We start from the raw sequence: 18,856 nt of genomic DNA, 5'->3' as shown, positions 1-18,856 counted from the left end.
CAGTGAAGCGTGGCTTTCATTGATTCAGTGTTGGGGTTCCACTAGACAGAACCTCACAAGGCAAAGTGTGTGCTTTGGACCTTTGAGTATCTCCTCAGTCCTGTAATCTGGCTTTAGAATGCCAAAGTCAAAGTTGTAGGAAGAAACTAGGCAGGTTTCTAAATGTCTGCAAGTGGGGTCCCCTCCGGGCACTGTTTGTTACTATGACTGAGGGGCTTCTCCAGCTGTCTTCAGCTTAATGACCTCAGTTGCTCAAGTACTTAGAAAAACCCTGATTCTAGTGCTATCTCCCACCCCCTTTGTCCCAGGGCCTATCTCCTTTTTAGGTCATCATCACTTTAGGAACCCCTGCACCAGGGGCTTTATTCTCCTCAGAACTGGGTAGACAATATCAGGGATGTCCAGGAAATAAACTAAAGGAAAGCAAACTTTGTAGGAACCCACCCATTCTCTCTAGTCCTTTTGTTTGTTTGTTTTGGGGAGGGGCACAACCAGTGGTGCTCAGGGGTTACTCCTGGCTACATGCTCAGAAATTACTCCTGGCTTGGGGAACCATATGGGATGCAGGGGATCAAACAGCAGTCTGTCCTAGGTTAGATGCGTGTAAGGCAAACGCCTTACCACTGCGCCACTGCTCTGGCCCCTTCTCTCTAGTCTTAATGGCTTATATATATAAATATTTTAATCATAAATATAAGTAGTATTTATATTTATGATTTAATTATAAAATATAAATGTTTTATTTATAGTTTAATTTAATGTTTAATTTATAGTATATTTAATTATAAATATATAAATATTATATATATAAAGACAGTCTTTAATATAAAAAGATATTCAGCCTAAAATAAAGGCCAAAAGAGAGTGAATCTGGGCCCGGAGAGATAGCACAGTGGCATTTGCCTTGCAAGCAGCCGATCCAGGACCAAAGGTGGTTGGTTCGAATCCCGGTGTCCCATATGGTCCCCTGTGCCTGCCAGGAGCTATTTCTGAGCAGACAGCCAGGAGTAACCCCTGAGCAATGCCGGGTGTGGCCCAAAAAAACAAAAAAAACAACAAAACAAAAAGAGAGTGAATCCTTGAGTTAGACATGTTGGTGTCAGGGCCGGAGAGATAGCATGGAGGTAAGGCGTTTGCCTTTCATGCAGAAGGATGGTGGTTCGAATCCTGGCATCCCATATGGTCCTCTGTGCCTGCTAGGGGCAATTTCTAAGCATAGAGTGTAACCCCTGAGCACTGCTGGGTGTGACCCAAAAACCAAAAACCAAAAAAAAAAAAAAAAAAAAAAAAAAAGAAAGAAAGAAAGAAAAGAAATGTTGGTGTCAAAATTCCCTTCCTCACACTTATATTCATTGCAGTGTTATTTACAATAGCAAGACTCTGGAAACAACCAAGATGGCCTTCAAAAGATGAATAGCTGGGGCCGGGCGGTGGCGCTAGAGGTAAGGTGCCTGCCTTGCCTGCGCTAGCCTAGGACGGACCGAGGTTCAATCCCCCGGTGTCCCATATGGTCCCCCAAGCCAGGAGCGACTTCTGAGCGCATAGCCAGGAGTAACCCCTGAGTGTTACTGGGTGTGGCCCAAAAACCAAAAAAAAAAAAAAAAAAAAGATGAATAGCTAAAGAAACTGTGGTGCATATACACAATGGAATATTATGCAGCCGTCAGGAGAGATGAAGTCATGAAATTTTCCAAAACATGGATGTACTTGGAATCTATTATGCTGAGTGAAATAAGTCAGAGGGAGAGAGATAGATGCAGAATAGTCTCACTCATCTATGGGTTTTAAGAAAAATAAAAGACATTCTTCCAATAATTTTCAGCAACAAAAGAGAGGAAGGCTGGAAGTTCCAGCTCACTACATGAAATCACCACAAAGAGTGATGAGTGCAGTTAGAGAACTAATTACATTGAGAATTATCATAATAATGTGAATGAATGAGAGAAATAGAAAGCCTGTCTAGAGTACAGGCAGGGTGGGGTGGGGAGGAGGAAGATTTGGGACATTGGTGATGGGAATGTTGCACTGGTGAAGGGGGTGTTCTTTATATGACTGAAACCCAACTACACTCATGTTTGTAATCAAGGTGTTTAAATAAAGGTATTAATTAAAAAAAAAAGAAATGTTGGTGTCGGGGCCGGAGAGATAGCACAGTGGTAAGGCATTTGCCTTGCAAGCAGCAGATCCAGGACGGATGGTGGTTTGAATCCTGGCATTCATATGGTCCCCCATGCCTGCCAGGAGCGATTTCTGAGTACTGAGCCAGGAGTAAGCCCTGAATACCACTGGGTGTCACTCAAAAACAAAACAAAAAAAGAAATGTTGGTGTAATTCCAGAATGATAGTACAGTGGGCAAAGTGCTTCCCTTGTATGCGGCCAGCCTGGGTTCAATCCCTGGCACCCCATAAAGTCCCCTGAGCCCACCAGGAGTGATCTTTGAGCACAAAGCCAGGAGTAACCCCTGAGCACTGTTGGGTGTGGCCTAACTTAAAAAAAATTAAAAAAAAATAGTTGGAGTCTTCATTCCGCCTTCATTCCTTACCTCAGTTCTCCTCAGTCAAAAGAACCTTCTGAGCTTTCTATTGTCCACCTTTCTTTCATGCTCTCCACTTTCTATGTGTTTCCTGTCTAAAACTAAACACAGCTACTCTTGCCTTAATAGCTTTAGTCAGCATTTCCAATCTCTCTGACTGATACAATCTTTACTTTCCAAATGTAGATAAGGTCCAATTCTGAGCTTCAAAGTCTCAGAAATTCTATTCCCTAGAGCAGAAGAAGTTAGAGGAAGTTAGAGCTTGCAGGAGAATGACTAACTTCCCTACTGGACACTTTTGGAAGGAAAAACAGATAAGAAGCCTGGAGATCCTGCTGACAGAAGATAATCTTTCGGCAACAGAAACAAAAAGGTCACTGACCCTACTACATTTATTTGCTGACCTACAGAACTAAGCATTGCTTGGGGTCTGGAGCAGTAGCCAATGTTTCCTCAGAAATGGAAAGTGAGGCAAGCATGAAAGAACAGAAAGAAAACATTGAAAGAGGGCCCGGTGGGGCTGGGAAGGTGGCGCTAGAGGTAAGGTGTCTTCCTTGCAAGCACTAGCATAGGACGGACCACGGTTCGGTCCCATGTGGTCCCCCCAAGCCAGGAGTGATTTCTGAGTGCATAGCCAGGAGTAACCCCTGAGCGTCAAATGGATGTGGCCCACAAAAAAAAAAAGGTGTCGAAGAGATAGCATGGAGGTAAGGCATTTGCCTTTCATGTAGAAGGTCATCGGTTCAAATCCCGGTGTCCCATATAGTCCCCCATGCCTGCCAGGAGCAATTTCTGAGCATGGAGCCAGGAGTAACCCCTGAGCACTGCCAGGTGTGACCCAAAACACACACACACACACACACACACACACACACACACACACACACACAAAAGAAAACATTGAAAGAGTAGGTGAGGGAGCCGGAGAGATAGCATGGAGGTAAGGCGTTTGCCTTGCATGGAGAAGGTCAGTGGTTCTAATCCCAGTATCCCATATGGTCCCCCAAGTGATTTCTGAGCATAGAGCCAAAAGTAACCCCTGAGTGCTGGTTTTTGGTGTGACCCAAAAACCAAAAAAAAGAAAAAAGAAAAAAACAAAAGAAAGAAAGAGTAGGAGACAGAAGATTATCTGACAATGTGAAGAGATGGCAGAAGAGATCAGAGCATGTGTTTCATAGCCCTGTCCCAGAGATTTCCTTGTCCTTGTCTCCCTCTCCACTGTGTGGAGATGACCAATCAACTGGGAGTGAGAAAAATTTGAGCCTTCAATGTGTACTCATTCTTTTCTCCTTACATAACAAGCTCAGCAGAACCCAGCCAAGAAAAAGGTCAGGACAGAAATAGATGAAGTAGGCTAACTTAGGTCTCCTCAGTGGGCTTCCCTCCAATGACCTCTGTCCTACTCAGATTCATTCTCTCCAAGGACCAAGTAAAAGCGGATGCAGTACCCTTGAGTGAGGCAGTCAGAGTTCTCTGCAGTAACACCCTGTTCATTACTTCCGATAGTGGGAATTTCTCCCTGGAACTGTGCACTGAGAAGTTAGGAAAAGTCAAATGACTTCCAGGAGGTGTCAGGATTAGCTAGGAGACCTGTAAGGCTCAAGGAAAAGGAGAGAGGAAACGGAGGTACTGCATTTCGACATGTAGGGATTGCACAGAGGCCCTATGAAGTCTAGGGATGGCAATCCCAATCACAGGTTCCTTCTTCCCTACCTCATTTCATTCTCATTCCAACTCAAATCAGTCTCTGAAAATAATGGAGATGTGCCCCAAAAACTAGAGATTGAGCTCCTACATGACCCAAAAATACCTAGCTTCTAGGAATACATCCTAGGAACCCCCCCCCCAAAAAAAAAAAAAAACTACAGAAAAGCCCTCTGCACTGCTATGTTCATTGAAGAACTATTTAATAGCCAGAATCTGGAAACAAACCAAGTGTCCAAGAACATATTAGTGGATAGAGAAACTATGGTACATCTACACAACGGAATACAATGCAGCCTATAGGAAAAATGAAGTTATAAAACTTGCTTGTACATGAATGGATATGCAGATTTTTATGCTGAGTGTAATGAGTCAAAGGAAGAGGGTAGACAAGGAATAATCACATTTATATGTGGGATACTAAAAAAATAAAGATAATACCAAAGATAATAAACTCTAGGGCCAAGAGGATGAGTCCATAGTAGGAAGTTTACCACAAATACAGGGGAGTGCAGTTAGAGTAGAGAAGAGACCACTATGACAAGGAGAGTTGGAAATGATCACTCTGAACAAAAATTGGGTGCTGAAAGGAAATAAACTGATATGCAGGTTACCCCTTGAGTAAACAGTATTTCAAACTATAGTGTCTAAAGAGATAAAGGAAAAGAGATTGGGGGGGGAGAGGGAGATGGAGAGAGAGAGAGGGAGAGAGAGATAAAAAGAGTGAGGGGGGAAATGTCTGCTATAGATGGGGCAGGAGGAGAACACGAAGGTGAGAGGGAAAATGGGGACTTTGGTTTGGTAAAAGAAAAATGTGTGAAGGGTATCGGACATTGTATGACTGAAACTCAATCATAAACCATTTTGTATCTGTATCTCAGGGTGATTCAATTAAATAATTTATTTTTAAAATATCCGTCCCTCTGTACTGACCTCTTCTGACACTGTTTTGTTCTTTCAACACAGGAAGAGAATCAAGAGGAGCAAAGTGAGAAGGGCCTTCCTCCTATGTTGGTCAGAGAAGAGAAATAATTCCAGGGCTATACTTAGATGTTAATTAATCAAAATACTGGGGTTGGGAGCAGTCAGTTTTGGAAACATAAGCACTTGCCATTGTTCTAACACTTCACATATCACTTCCCATTTTTATGAAGGTTCCGTGACTTACAATACTGTTAATGATTGTTTCCATACCATCATCAAGGTGTCTACTTCCCTGCCAGTGTCCCAAAGACCTTTCCATTCCCCCTTTTTAATTTGTTTTTGGGCCACATCACATGGCAGGCTCAGGGGACCATAAAGGATACTGGTTATCAAACCCCGGTCAGTCATGTGCAAGGCCAAAGCCCTGCCTGCTGTACTATTGCTCTGGCCCTATCCTGAATATTTTTAATAACCCTCACAAATAAAAATTTATTTTTATGTTTGTACCCCATCAGCAATACTTGGGGCTACCACCAACTCTGTGCTCAGAGGTGTTTCCAGCTGTTCTCAGAAAACCAGGTGAAAGATGTCGAGATAGAAGAGTCAGAGCAGAGATGAATTTTTCCAACAGGGTCCTTTATCAGGGAGTGCTCCTCACACAGTCTACAGTAGGATTATATAGCTTGCATCTGGTGGGAAAGTGTATAGGCATAGAAGTATGTGCTAATGTGCCTTATGTTATAAATTTTCCATCGACCTTGAAAACATGTCAGTTGGAGTCTTGCTGTGGTCAGTCCTTATGACTTATGGCATGGCAAAAGTCCTGTTTTGCTTTCTCACCTCCAACCATTATCTGGCATCTTCATGGGCCTGTACTGATATGCATGGTGGTAGGATGTTTGCCTTGCACGAGGATGACCCACGGCAGACCCAAGTTTGATCCTAGGTATCCTATATGATCCCCCGAGCTTGCCAGGAATGATTTCTGAGCACAGAGCCAGGAATAACCCCTGAGCACCACCAGGAATGGCCCAAAAACCAAACTAGAACAAACCAAAAACCAAAAACAACCATTATCTGGCACCCTCAATCATGACCTGCCCTTCTCCTGGTGGAGGTGAGAACTGCCTGATTTTTAACCCCAGCAAGTTTATACCAGGCAGGAGGAAGGGTTCCAAACTGGTTTCCTGCTTGTGACTCATGCTTGGCATTTTCTCAGTTGCTGTTTTTTTTTTTTTCCCCCAAAGTGCCAGGGACTAAATCCAGCTCTTCGTACTGCAATCATGTACTCTAGAGCTGAGCCACACCCCAGCCTCTAGAGTACACTTATTAACTTCAATATTGCAGATAAACTACAGTTCAAAGTACAAGCAAGCTAAACAGAGCCAAGGTCACAGAACTCCATTAGAATCTAAATAGTTTGGCTCCGGGCTCCACGTGTTTACTATTACACTAAACCACTTCTCCTTAACCTTTGAGAAGGCTAATCCCTAAACTTTTTCAAGGCTGTGGATTTTTGGGGCCAGGACCTGTACCCCTAGATCTGCAGCCATCCTCAGAGGGAGTTTTTCAATTAAGGAAAGAGAGGGAATGAAAAAATAAGACAGGATAAACATTTTTGTTTTAGTCCAGAGTATTGAGGTCAGAGTGTCTAGAACAAGGACAGAGGCTGGGAATGAAGAGACAGAACAGCAGACAGGGCTTTTGCCTTGGGAGGCTACTGACCTGTGCTCAATCCCAGATACTTCATATGGTGCCTCTGAGCCCCCTCCAGAAGTAATCCCTGAACACAGAGCTAGGACTTCCTTCTGAGGAAAAAAAATTAAAAAAAAAGAATATAGGCATTGGAGGGTCACTAAAACTATTTTTCTGGAGCCAGAGAGATAGCACAGCGACAGGGCATTTGCCTTGCACACAGCTGACCCAGGATGGATGGTGATTGGAATCCCAGCATTCCATATGGTCCCCGAGCCTGCCAGGAGCAATTTCTAAGCACAGAGCCAGTAGTAATCCCTGAGCGCTGCTGGGTGTGACCCAAAAACTAAAAAAAGAACAAAAAACATTTTCCTTATCCATCTCAAATACCCCATCACCTAGAGCTAGTGCAAGGAAAGAATGCAAAGGGGTCTGTAGGTTGTTAAAGGAACTGAGCAAAAGTCACTCCTTCAACCCATTTCTTATTCTTGGTTTTAGCTGACCAGATACTTTCAGATGTTAGCTGCATCCTTCCTCCTAGGGCCTCACTCAATTCCACTCACACCCCATGTTTCCACTCTCTTCAGAGACAAGGTTACAGCCCCCCTCTTTATGGACCACTTTTCTTTTTGGGGGGACGCAAATACCCAGTGATGCTCAGAGGGTGCTCAGGTATCGCTCCTATCAGACATGGCGTATCACCTATGATGCTAGGGATCAAACTCAGATGCAAATCAGCATGCAAAGCAAATGTCCTCTCTATCCACTGTACTATCATTGCAGCCTCCAATACTTGCCTTTTTACTGTTAATTTTCTTTTCTTTTCTTTTCCTTTTTTTTTTTTTTTTTTTTTAGTATCTTATATTTTTTGTTGTTTTTGGGTCACACAAACAATGCTCAGGGGTTACACCTGGCTCTGCACTCAGGGATCACTTTTGGTGGAGCTTAGAAGACCAGACAAGGACTAGAGAGATAACATGGAGGTAAGGCACTTGCCTTTCATGCAGAAGGTCATTGGCTCCAATCCTGGCATCCCATATGGTCCCCTGAGCCTGCCAAGAGCGATTTCTGAGCGTGGAGCCAGGAGTAACCCCTGAGCACTGCCGGGTGTGACCCCAAAAAACAAAAAAAAGATAAAAAAAAAAAAGAAGACCAGACAAGTTGCCGATATGGAACAGGTATCCTCTGTAACCAAGGCAAATGTCCTACCCATTGTACTATTGCTCCAGTTTTATACTACTAATTTTCTTTTCTCTAGCTCTGTTCTTCTCCCTCTCTTGAGTTTTCTTGTTCTTAAATCTCAGATCTTCACATACTAGATAGAATCTAATGAATAAATGATTAGAACCAGATTTCTGGTTCTGGTGCTGGTGGCTCGATAAAGTTGGTAGCAAGAGGGGTAGCATTAAGAAGAGACAGCTGGATCTGAAGCAATAGAATAGAGGGTAGGGTATTTGCCTTGCACACAGCTGACTTGGGTTCTATCCTCAGCATCCGGTATGGTCCCCTGAACACCACCAAGAATAATTCCTGAGTACAGAGTCAGAAATAACCCCTGAGCACTGCCAAGTTGGCCCTATTTCAAAAAAGAAAGAGCTTCCACCTCTTTTGCTCCATCTCAACCACAGGGGTGGTGGGTGGGGGATGGAGGGTGGGGCCGTGAAGACTTGCTTGGGGAAGGACAGGACTTGTTTTTTGTTTTGTTTTGTTTTGTTTTGGGGGCGGTGTTCAGGGGTTACTCCTGGCTCTGCTCTCAGAAATCGTTCCTGGCAGGTTTGGAGTACCAAATGGGATACCAGGAATCAAACTTGGGTCCATCCTAGGTAGTCCTTGCAAGGCAAACACCCTACTATGCTATTGCTCCGGCCCCAGGACAGGACTATTAAATCTACTATGAGCACCTACCATTACAGACCCTATCAAGCTGTGCCTGAGAGAGAGAGAGAGAGAGAGAGAGAGAGAGAGAGAGAGAGAGAGACAGAGACAGAGACAGAGACAGAGACAGAGAGAGAGAGACAGACAGAGAGAGAGAGACAGAGAGAGAGACAGAGAGAGAGAGAGCGCTTTTATAGAATTTTTCCATAAAATTTAGTCTAAGGGGCCAGAGAGATAGCATGGAGGTAAGGCAATTGCCTTGCATGCAGAAGGACAGTGGTTCAAATCCTGGCATCCCATATGGTCTCCCGAGCCTTCCAGGAGCGATTTCTGAGTGTAGAGCCAGGAGTAACCCCTGAGCGCTGCCGGTGTGACCCAATAAACAAAAACAAAAAGTAAATTAATTGCCTTGCACTGTTGATGGTCCCCTCATAATCTCATTGATTCTTCTGTAGTTTCTCCTTTCCTGAGAAATCCAATCTTCTCTGGTTGGGTTCTTAGACTTCTACATTTGTTTTTCCTCTTCAAGAGCTCAGGACTTGTTTAAGAGATATGTTATTGTTATTGTTATTGTTATTGTTATTGATATTGTTATTGTTATATATTGTTAAAGAGATATGGTCTGCTTGCCTTTGGGGCTACTACAGGGCTAGGTAATCTCTGCTTAAATTGTATTATTTTCTCAAAGTACCTTACCAGGGCTCCCCCTTCCCATCTGCCTGAAACCTCTTCTTTCCCATACCAGATACCTCCAACAGAGATAGAGCTCTTTAAAAATTAATTGGGGGGGGGGGGGGACTGGCCAGAGAGCAAGTACAGCACCTTTAAACCCTATATGGTCTCCTGAGCATGCCAGGAATGATCCCTGAGTAGAGCCAGGAATAAGTACCCAACACCGAAGGCTATGGCCCCCAAATCAAAACAAACAAAAGTTAAATGGAGTATGACAAGAATATGAAAAAGAAGACTCAAAATATTCACTCAAGTGGAGGAACAGTAGGATCAGGGAGTAGCAGAGGTGCACTTAAGCTTTTATACAAAGCCCTCGGTTGAAGTGGAAATTGTGCATGGAAGGTAAAAGGATGCAGTGGACATTTTGTGCTCTAATAAAGGCCCGTCTTCCCTCCCTGAAACATTTATCATTGCTTACTTCCTTAAACTTCACTCTATTGTTCAGTGTGGTAATCAATCGTCACATGGAGCTATTTAAATGAAATGAAACAAAAGAGACATTCAGTTGACCAGATACAGCAGTGTATTTCAGGAGTCCATACCCATAGGTGACTCATGGCTGCCGCACTGGTTTAGTTGCAGGGTATTTTCCCACATTTTAGGAAGCCGAGAGGGCTCTCTCTCTCCGGGACAGAGTGGGATTAGAGGGCGCTAGGAGGGGTGCTAATGTTCTGGCCCTTTCTGGATCAAGCCCCTAAGGGACCCTGGGTGAAATTTAATCTGTTTTTCTCCCTGCTCTCTCTTTCTCATATCACACAGCGGAGCTCTGCATACAGCCAGGCTCGCCTGCCCTGTGGTCCCTCATTCCTCTCTAGGCTGCTGAGTCTTGCTCCACCCCTCCAGTCCCTGGAAAACATTTCCATCAACTTTCACCTAGTTTCCTGGTCCCAGGCTCAAAAAAAAAAAAAAAAAAAAGAAAAGAAAAAAAAAGAAAAAGGAGGAGGAGTCTCTAAAATCCTGAATAGGTAAGAAGAGGAAGCAGAGGTTAGAGAAAGGGGTAAGGAACTAGGTAGATGGACTGAAGAACTGGAAAGCAGACTTTGCATGTGGGATCCTGGGTTTGAGCCCCCTGATCCTCTTGATCCCTAGCAGTTCCCCTGCTTCACCCCAGATTCCAGAAAGAGCCCCCAAGCTCCACTGGATCAAAACCACTACCATAACAACAGAGTAAAAACAAACACCCCGTAAAGAAAACCAGACAGAACCAGAAGAGAGCAAAAGATAAAAACAAATGATTGAAGTAAACAGTATCGCCGGCCGGAGAGATAGCATGGAGGTAAGGCGTTTGCCTTTCATGCTGAAGGTCATTGGTTCGAATCTCAGCATCCCATATGGTCCCCGGAGCCTGCCAGGAGCGATTTCTGAGCGTGGAGCCAGGAGTAACTCCTGAGCGCTGCCGGGTGTGACCCAAAAACCAAAACCAAAACAACAACAACAACAAAAAAACCCAGTATCTCTCAATCTCACTTTCTTCTCAACTCATTACATTTTATGTATTTCCAGAGTCTGAAGTTTGGAATTAAGTAATGTGCAACTAGCCAGAGGGGCCAGGATATATAGTTTCAGCAGACTTCATCCTAAGCACTCCCCCAAAAAAATGGAGGGAAGGAGATATAGCCCAATTGAGTACATACTTTGCATACAGAACGCTGGGGTTCTATACTGCTTAGTTTTTTTCACTGCAGCAAGTGATACAGTCCTCCTTGAGTGCTCAGTTGTGTGCCCCTAAAACAACAAAGATTGGGCCGGGAGATAGCTCAGAGGGCTGGAGAGTGTGGGAGCACCTGATCCATTCCTACCACATAGGTGCCAGGAGTACCACATTATTAACTACCCTTCTACCTGCACAAAAAAAAAAAGCCAGAAATCAGAACTATGTAGTCCTCTGCCATCTCAGAGACCTCATCCTAATCACATATTTTTTGGTTTTGGTTTATACTCAGCCATGCTCAAGCCTTACTCCTGGCTTACTCAGGATCCTTCCTGGCAGGGCAAGCGCCTCACCAGTTGTACTGTCCCTTCAGCCCCCTAATCTCTCTTCTAGGAACAATAATTAATTTAGGGCCACGAATATGGCTATTTTGAGGGAGACGGTAATTTGGGGCTACACAAAGCAATGCCTAGGAGCTACTCCCAGATCTGTGTTCAGGAGTTACTTGCAAGATAAGCACCTTAAACTCTGTACTGTCTCTCTGGTCCTAGAATGCAAGAATGAGTGTATATCAGGGGTCTTCAAACTACGGCCACATGCAGCCCGCAGAGGAGTCTGATCCGGCCTGCCAGCAGTGAGCGCTGTTTGGTTGCCAAGATACCTGCCAGCATATACACTCAGTGTATATCCAAATATCAGGAACCATGCACTCAAAATGGTAACCATCTTTGGTAGCACTTATGCCTGTGAACAGACTTTTTCAAGAGAAATCTCCAACCAGATCAAGATTAACTGATGCCCACTTGCATCACTTGTTATGGCTGGCAGTGACAAATATAGAACCGGACATTGACCATCTCATTAGCCAAAAGCAGGCCCATAGTTCCCATTGAAATACTGGTGCATGATCTGTTTATTTATAAATGGTTTTCTTTTTTTTTTTTTTTTTTTTTTTTTTTTTGGTTTTTGGGCCACATCGGTGTTGCTCAGGGGTTACTCCTGGCTGTCTGCTCAGAAATAGCTCCTGGCAAGCACGGGGGACCATATGGGACACCGGGATTCGAACCAACCACCTTTGGTCCTGGATCGGCTGCTTGCAAGGCAAACACCGCTGTGCTATCTCTTCGGGCCAATGGTTTTCATTTTATTTATATAAGATATGTGCAGTGTGAGTAGGAATTAGTAGCTCATATAGTCCGGCCCTCCAGCTCTCTAAGGGACCGTAATCCAGCCCCCACTTTAAAAGTTTGAAAATCCCTGGTGTATATGGTCCTGGATTCAAATGCCTGCATTAAAATAAAATTATCATTTTAATCAGAAACAAAATGGTGGTTTCCATCCAGTTCTCTCCCTACAGGAACTGTGGAGGCATATCCTAACGGATATGGGTGGGGTTGAATATTCAGCATTACTAACTCGTGATAAGTGTTGGGAGGGGTGCTGAGTTAAAAATGGCAGATAAGAATAGCTAGCTGCCTGGGAAGAAGTCAATACACATAACTGCATCATTAAATAGTGAATAATTGCTTATGTCTTTTGTATATGTGGTGTATTGTATAAACCAAGTTTAAGCTGGGGGGGCCTCAGAATTAAACCAAATAGTAATTTTTTATTATATTCTCTATTATATTCCTGCAGATATTACATATCTATTATATTCCATTACAAGCTTCATTCGCCTTTTCAAAAGTTTGTTAAAAGGACCAGAGAGATAGCATGGAGGCAAGGCGTTTGCCTTGTGTGCAGAAGGACGGTGGTTCGAATCCCGGCATCCCCGAGCCTGCCAGGAGCAATTTCTGAGCATAGAGCCAGGAGTAACCCCTGAGCGCTGCTGGGTGTGGCCCCCCCCCAAAAAAAAAGCTTGTTAAAGGGGCCGAAGCAGCTGCGCAAAGAGTAGGGCATCTGTCTTGCACACATCTGACCTAGGATGGACCAGAGGTTCTATCCCCAGGTGTCCCAAATGGTCCCCCAAGCCAGGAGCGATTTCTGAGTGCATAGCCATGGGTAACCCCGGAGGGTCACCAAATGTGGCCCAAAAACCCAACCCCCCCAAAAAAATAGTTTATTATATAGATCATACACTCTAGGGCTGAAGAGATAGAACAACAGGTAGGGCTTTTGCCTTGCATATGTCCAACCATTGTTTTATCCCAGTACCTGTCACCTGATGCATCACCAGAAGAGGTCCCTGAGTACATAGGCCATAACATAATAAGCCGAGAACTGCTGGGTGTGGGCCCCAAATCAAATCAATAAATTATGCACTCCAAATTTTAAAAAATTTGGTGATGATAAACTATAGATGTAGAAAACTAGTTTAAACAACACTGCTGGTTGGATTCGTGTTGGAATATTCAATGCCAAAAATAACTAGGATAAGCCACTCTGTAAACCATTTTTTTTTCTTTTTTCTTTTTTTTAATGTTTTCAATTTCAATTTTAGGCACCATGATTCAGGATACTGTTAATGTGAGAGTTTCATGCATGCATTTTTTGTTTGTTTTTGGGTGCTCAGGGGTCACTCCTGGCTGTCTGCTCAGAAATAACTCCTGGCAGGCACGGGGGACCATATGGGACACCGGGATTCAAACCAACCACCTTTGGTCCTGGATCAGCTGCTTGCAAGGCAAACACCGCTGTGCTATCTCTCCGGGCCCCATTTGTTTTTTCTTTTTATTCCCCCCTAAACCATGGTGTTTAAAATTAAAACGTTTAAACAATCAAATCTTACAATCCTTTAGTGCATTGGTTGATAAAATGGAGTTTAAATTCCATACCTTTTCACCCTCCGACCCAAACTAACTATATGCATTAAACCTCAAGGGAATGTCTATAATTTTCCAGAATGTGAAATGTGAAATATAAAAGCCTTTTTCTTTTTTTGGTGGGGAGGGGAGGGGAGGATTTGGGCCACACCCATTGGTGCTCAGGAGTACTCCTGGCTTTCAATCTTAAGAATTATGGCGCTCAGGGAACCATTATAGGATGCCAGAAATCAAATTCATGTTGGCTGTAAGGCAAGCACCCTATCTGCTATGCCTCTGGTTCAAGGGGAAAGCTTCTTGAGATGTGTCTAGAAACTTTTTTTTTTTGGTTTTTGGGTCACACCCGGCAGCGCTCAGGGGTTACTCCTGGTTCTGTGCTCAGAAATCGCTCCTGGCAGGCATATGGGATGCCAGGATTTGAACCACCACCCTGCATGGAAGGCAAACGTACTATCTCCATGTTATCTCTCCATCCCCAGAAACTTCTCTTAACAGACACAAAAACACAATTTTGGCCATTAAAAAAACTTTATTTAAATTTTTTGTATAAAGAATAACCCCACCTGGGGTGAAAATATATCTAGTTATATACAAAATAGTTTTTATCATACAAAAAGATAAACAATTAAAAAAACAAAACAAAACAAAGTAAAACCACCTTCAGTCCACATTTTTCTCAGGAAGGCTGGAACTCAGTGCTCTGACACAGGACAGTGAACAAAGTGCTAAGGCTGAAGGTAGTGACTGACCAAGTGCCGGGGTTGCAGGCTGGTGTCACGGCTGCCAACACTGAAAGGGGGCTCAGGCTACTCCTGGCAGACATGCCCTCAAGTTTCTCACGGTACTGTGGAAGACTTAAGCAGTGTCTTCATGTCTCCATCGAGTCCTCCTTGGGTTTGAAGAAGTCAGTGATGGCAGCACCCTTTCTCCTCTGATAAGTGTCAGAATTACAGAATTCTAGACATTCGGACACAGTCTCCAAAGTAATAACACTTTTTTTTTTGGTCATTGTGCTTAACTCCTAGAGGGATAAACTAGTTTTAACTTATAATTCTGACAGGACCAAAAAAAACTGCTTACAGAACAAAGTGCAAAGAACATCACCTTGGAATCAATTCCAAGGAGTCACATGAAAAAAAAATCCAGAAACACATTTTCCCACGAAAAAAAAAAAAATTTGCAACAGAACAGTGCAGAAAGCTCTGAAATTGGCTTAAGTTTGTTGGTGGGTTTTAATTACTATTGCTTGAAGACTGCATCAAGTACATTCTAAGCAAAGATAACCGACATAATCTTCCCTTGAATTCACCTGGGAAGCTCTCTCCAAAGTCCACACCCAATCAGCCCTGGAGGGTTTTTCCTTCTTTCTGTAATCGTATACAAAGGGCAATACTGACTAGAACACCTTCTTTCCCCACAAGTTTTAGCCTTTGTTTTCTTTCCTTTTCTTTTTTTCCCCCCCACTTGCTAAAACTGCTTTGTGCTGCGTAATACAGAAGTTCAAGATACATGTTGGTACAATTTACCGTCCCTTTTAAAAAGTGTTGGGAAGACCTTTCCGGATAATTTCTACTCCTTACTCATAATTACTGAAAATGCCTTGAAAGTTTTCAAGAATCTGAGGAATGGTGATGGGTCTTGAGCTTTTGTACTGCTTTAAAACCCATCCAAAAGCAAAACCCTCATGGCGCACATCTCACTGGTGGAGGATGGGTGAACACCCTTTAAGGCACAGGAGATTGCCTGTTGGTCACCTCCAACATCGGGGGAACTCAAGAGGCGGGGTGGACCCAGAACCCCATTGTAGAGACTGTATAGTCTCTGAAAAAGGAGAGGCAGAAGAAATGAGTAGGCACAGCTAGCTGCTGCTTTTTTCTTCCTTGTGTTCACTGCACATTGTTGTTCAGGATGGAGGGATTCACCTGGAGGAAGCAAGCAGAGATTTGGGGTTAGAACTCATAGAATCAGATTTAGCGATCCCTCCAAGCCAACTTCTTAACAGAAGACAGCACTAGCACTACAAAATGAAGTGGGGATAAAATGGCAAGACTTACCTCAGTGTATGTGGGTGGTGGCATGAATTTGAATTCAGGAGCATACATAAAAATAGGGCTGTCTTGAGAGCCATCTGTGTCATCTAGCAGGGGAGTGGTGGGGCTCTCCAGTCTGTGATCTTCAGGAATGATGTCCATATAGCAAGGTGGAGCTGGGCAGGGAAAACAGTGCGTTTAGTTAAAAAACAAAACAAAACAACCTTTGGACCATAAACCCAATAATCCCACTTCTATAAACCCAAGCAGGCTAGAGCGAAAAAAGACAGATCTTGGCTCACCTTCTGGCATGTCAGGGATGTTCAGATCTACCCAGCTCATCTCAGAGCTAGTTCTGCTGGCCATGCTGGACGTTCGGCTGCTAAGTCCTGACCTGCTGCCGATTACCAAAGGAAGGTCAAGAATGACTTTTTTGGACCCAGGAACACTCACATAGATCTGGAAGAGGAAAGTGGTAGCACGTTAGACATCTGGAGAAAACAGGACTGACAGCCCTAACAAAAGGGTCAGTTCTTTCTGGGAGCCAATTCTAGCCACTTACCAGTAAGGAATATTCAACTCGAAGGATGTTGCAACCCAGGATAGAAGGCCTGATCTTCTGTACCCGGAGGCTCTTGCCACGCCATGAAGCACAGGTCCCTGAGATAATATGGTTGCCTCTGACCGATGACAGCTTCTGGGTCAGAACCTTGGTTTGACCATTGGCAAGGTAGGTGTGACGGGCTACAATGGCAGCCTTGGGAACCACAATTCGGGAACACGTATTCTCAAAGTCAGCATGAATGGAAATCTCATCACCTAGCAATAGAAATGAAAAATTGTTAACAAATGCTGGCTACAGGAGACGAATGTCCTTCTCCCATCCCCAAACCTACAACTTGCTTTGTGGTTCTACCGCCAATTCAAGGTCCTTACCTTCACAGAAGCCTTTCCTGTCAATTCGGGCAGACACAGACACCCTTCCATCAGGAATGAACATGCAGGAAACTTTCTTCTCTTTCTTTGCAGACACAGGTGCCTATATAGGAGGACAGGAGAAAAGGTGTTTTGAACCTCTCTGAGATCAACTCTTGGCATCTCTTTCAAATTCACACCCAGCCCAAAGCTTTCCTTTCCTACTTCAGGACATAACTTGTTTCCCTGATGAGTCTAAACCCAAAACACTTGAACCTAGGGAGATAAATATGCAAAGGAATCTCACCAGTAACTCAGGAGTGGTGACATCCACTAGATCCATCACTTCAAAGTTCTTCTTGATCTCTTGAGTAGGCTGGCTGGGACGATCCAGAAAAGCTTTCACCCAGTAGTCCACACATCCGTATTTTCCCTTGAAGGATGTGCCCAGAGGTCTGTGTTGAGAGAAAGGAAACCATATAAGAATTCTATCCAACAGGGAACGATCAAAAACAAAAGTCACACCCAAGGATGGGTTTCGCTGATACCTACCCCTGAGGAAGCTCGAAGCCAAATTTGTATTCATATGTGTTTCCAGGCCTCATAATCACCATTTCATTCTCACCTAGGAGAAACAAGAGACCATTAGATTTCTCCTTACACTTTCCATCCATCTCCTGGATCAGGAATTCTTGGGACAGTATCCAAGATTACTGAGTTGCCCCTTTTCCCTTGCCCCACCATTTCATCCCTTATATTCTTAAAGGGGGGCAAAATAGTTACACTTCCTGGGCCAAAGCTATGCAAAGGCCTACAGGTGGAGATGCTCAACCAATAAAGACATCACCATCTCAAACAGAAATGGAGTCAAGGCTAATGGCTAAATTCCCAAGATAAAAAGTAAGCAGTTAAGGCAATCTTTGGAACAGAGCACCTTCTAAGAAATCATACGCAAATCACTGGGGTGTTTTGGGGTTTCTTTTTTTGGGGGGGAGGGAGCGGTCTTTGTAGATGGAAATATAAAAAAGCTAAAGAAGGACCAGAATCCTAAATGCTCAAGCTAAGCGACTCAAAGCAGCTGCTAAGGGATCCATTTATGGGTGAGACTCCGAACCCCAATCCACTCTCACTCTCCATATGGAGACACCTTAAGTAAGAGGTTCACTCACCTGCGGGCTCTTCCTCCAGCAGGAGAGTGTCTTCATAGCGCAGGTAGTCCAGGGTCTGCTTGCATTGCTGCGAGCCCTGCATCCAGAGGACCTTGGCCACCCCGCAGGCCAGGATGCGCACGGCCTTGACTCGGGTGACCTCGCACACCTCCACGGCCACCCGGCCCGTCACCTTCTCCCCGCTGCCGTACACCTTGTCGGGGTCGTTGAAGACCACGTCGAAAGATTTGATCTTCTTGAACATCACCATGATTCTAGATCGGGCTATAGGGGAGCTCTCTTAAGAGGAAAATTAAAGAAAGCTTCAGAGCCCTGGTCAGAAAAGAAAGATGACTTTAACTCTTGAGTTTGGGGGTGCAAAAAATAAAGCGTTGCCCAAAATGAAATTTGCAGGTGATGCCAAAAAAAATAACCCTCCTAAGCAGGTAAGCAGCTGGAGTACCGGTTGCAAACTGCCAGTTGCTCACAAGGCTCGAGAGGACAATTCTAACCGGGAGCCGGAAACGGCTTTTTATAGTACCCGGGCTGGCAGGGCCGCCTGAGTGCGGGCCCGCAGGCTCGTGCTGCCCTCGTGCTCAGCGCTCCCATTGGCTGCCCCGCGCTGTTTACCGGGCGCTCAACCAATCAGCGGCGGCACCGCGGCGCGTGGACAAGGTGTGCTCCTGGCTAGGGGAAACGCTGATGCGCTCGGCGGCCTCGTTGGGAGGAGGCGGGGAGGGAGCGGGCGAACCGGCCGGCCTCCTGGCTGCTGGAACTCCAGGCCTCACCCAGCCCCAAATTTGCCCCGAATAAGGGGCCGCCCGGGGGGTTGAGAGTAGATGAGAGCAATAGTATGTACTTGGGGTGTTCTGAGCTCAATGCA

General features: G+C 44.5%; 1 protein-coding gene across 2 annotated transcripts; it reads right to left on the bottom strand.

Moving 5' to 3' along the window:
- Window positions 1-14,399: 14,399 nt before the first annotated feature.
- Window positions 14,400-18,249, bottom strand: TXNIP (thioredoxin interacting protein). 2 transcript variants are annotated; one of them, XM_049782108.1, is made up of 8 exons: window positions 17,995-18,249; window positions 17,378-17,450; window positions 17,133-17,280; window positions 16,847-16,949; window positions 16,473-16,729; window positions 16,213-16,369; window positions 15,935-16,086; window positions 14,400-15,802 (listed from the first exon to the last, which is right to left on the bottom strand). In XM_049782108.1, the coding sequence occupies exons 1-8, from the start codon at window positions 18,242-18,244 to the stop codon at window positions 15,767-15,769; spliced, it is 1,176 nt and encodes a 391-aa protein (XP_049638065.1). In that variant the 5' UTR covers window positions 18,245-18,249; the 3' UTR covers window positions 14,400-15,766. The 2 variants fall into 2 exon arrangements, with proteins under 2 accessions (XP_049638065.1, XP_049638063.1); XM_049782106.1 differs by lacking the exon at window positions 14,400-15,802 and having other exon boundaries at window positions 15,810-16,086.
- Window positions 18,250-18,856: the final 607 nt, after the last annotated feature.

The sequence above is a fragment of the Suncus etruscus genome, chromosome 10 (assembly GCF_024139225.1).
Source record: "Suncus etruscus isolate mSunEtr1 chromosome 10, mSunEtr1.pri.cur, whole genome shotgun sequence".
Lineage (NCBI taxonomy): Eukaryota > Metazoa > Chordata > Mammalia > Eulipotyphla > Soricidae > Suncus > Suncus etruscus.
Note: the sequence above shows the minus strand (reverse complement) of the source record. Positions and strands in the feature narration are given on the sequence as shown.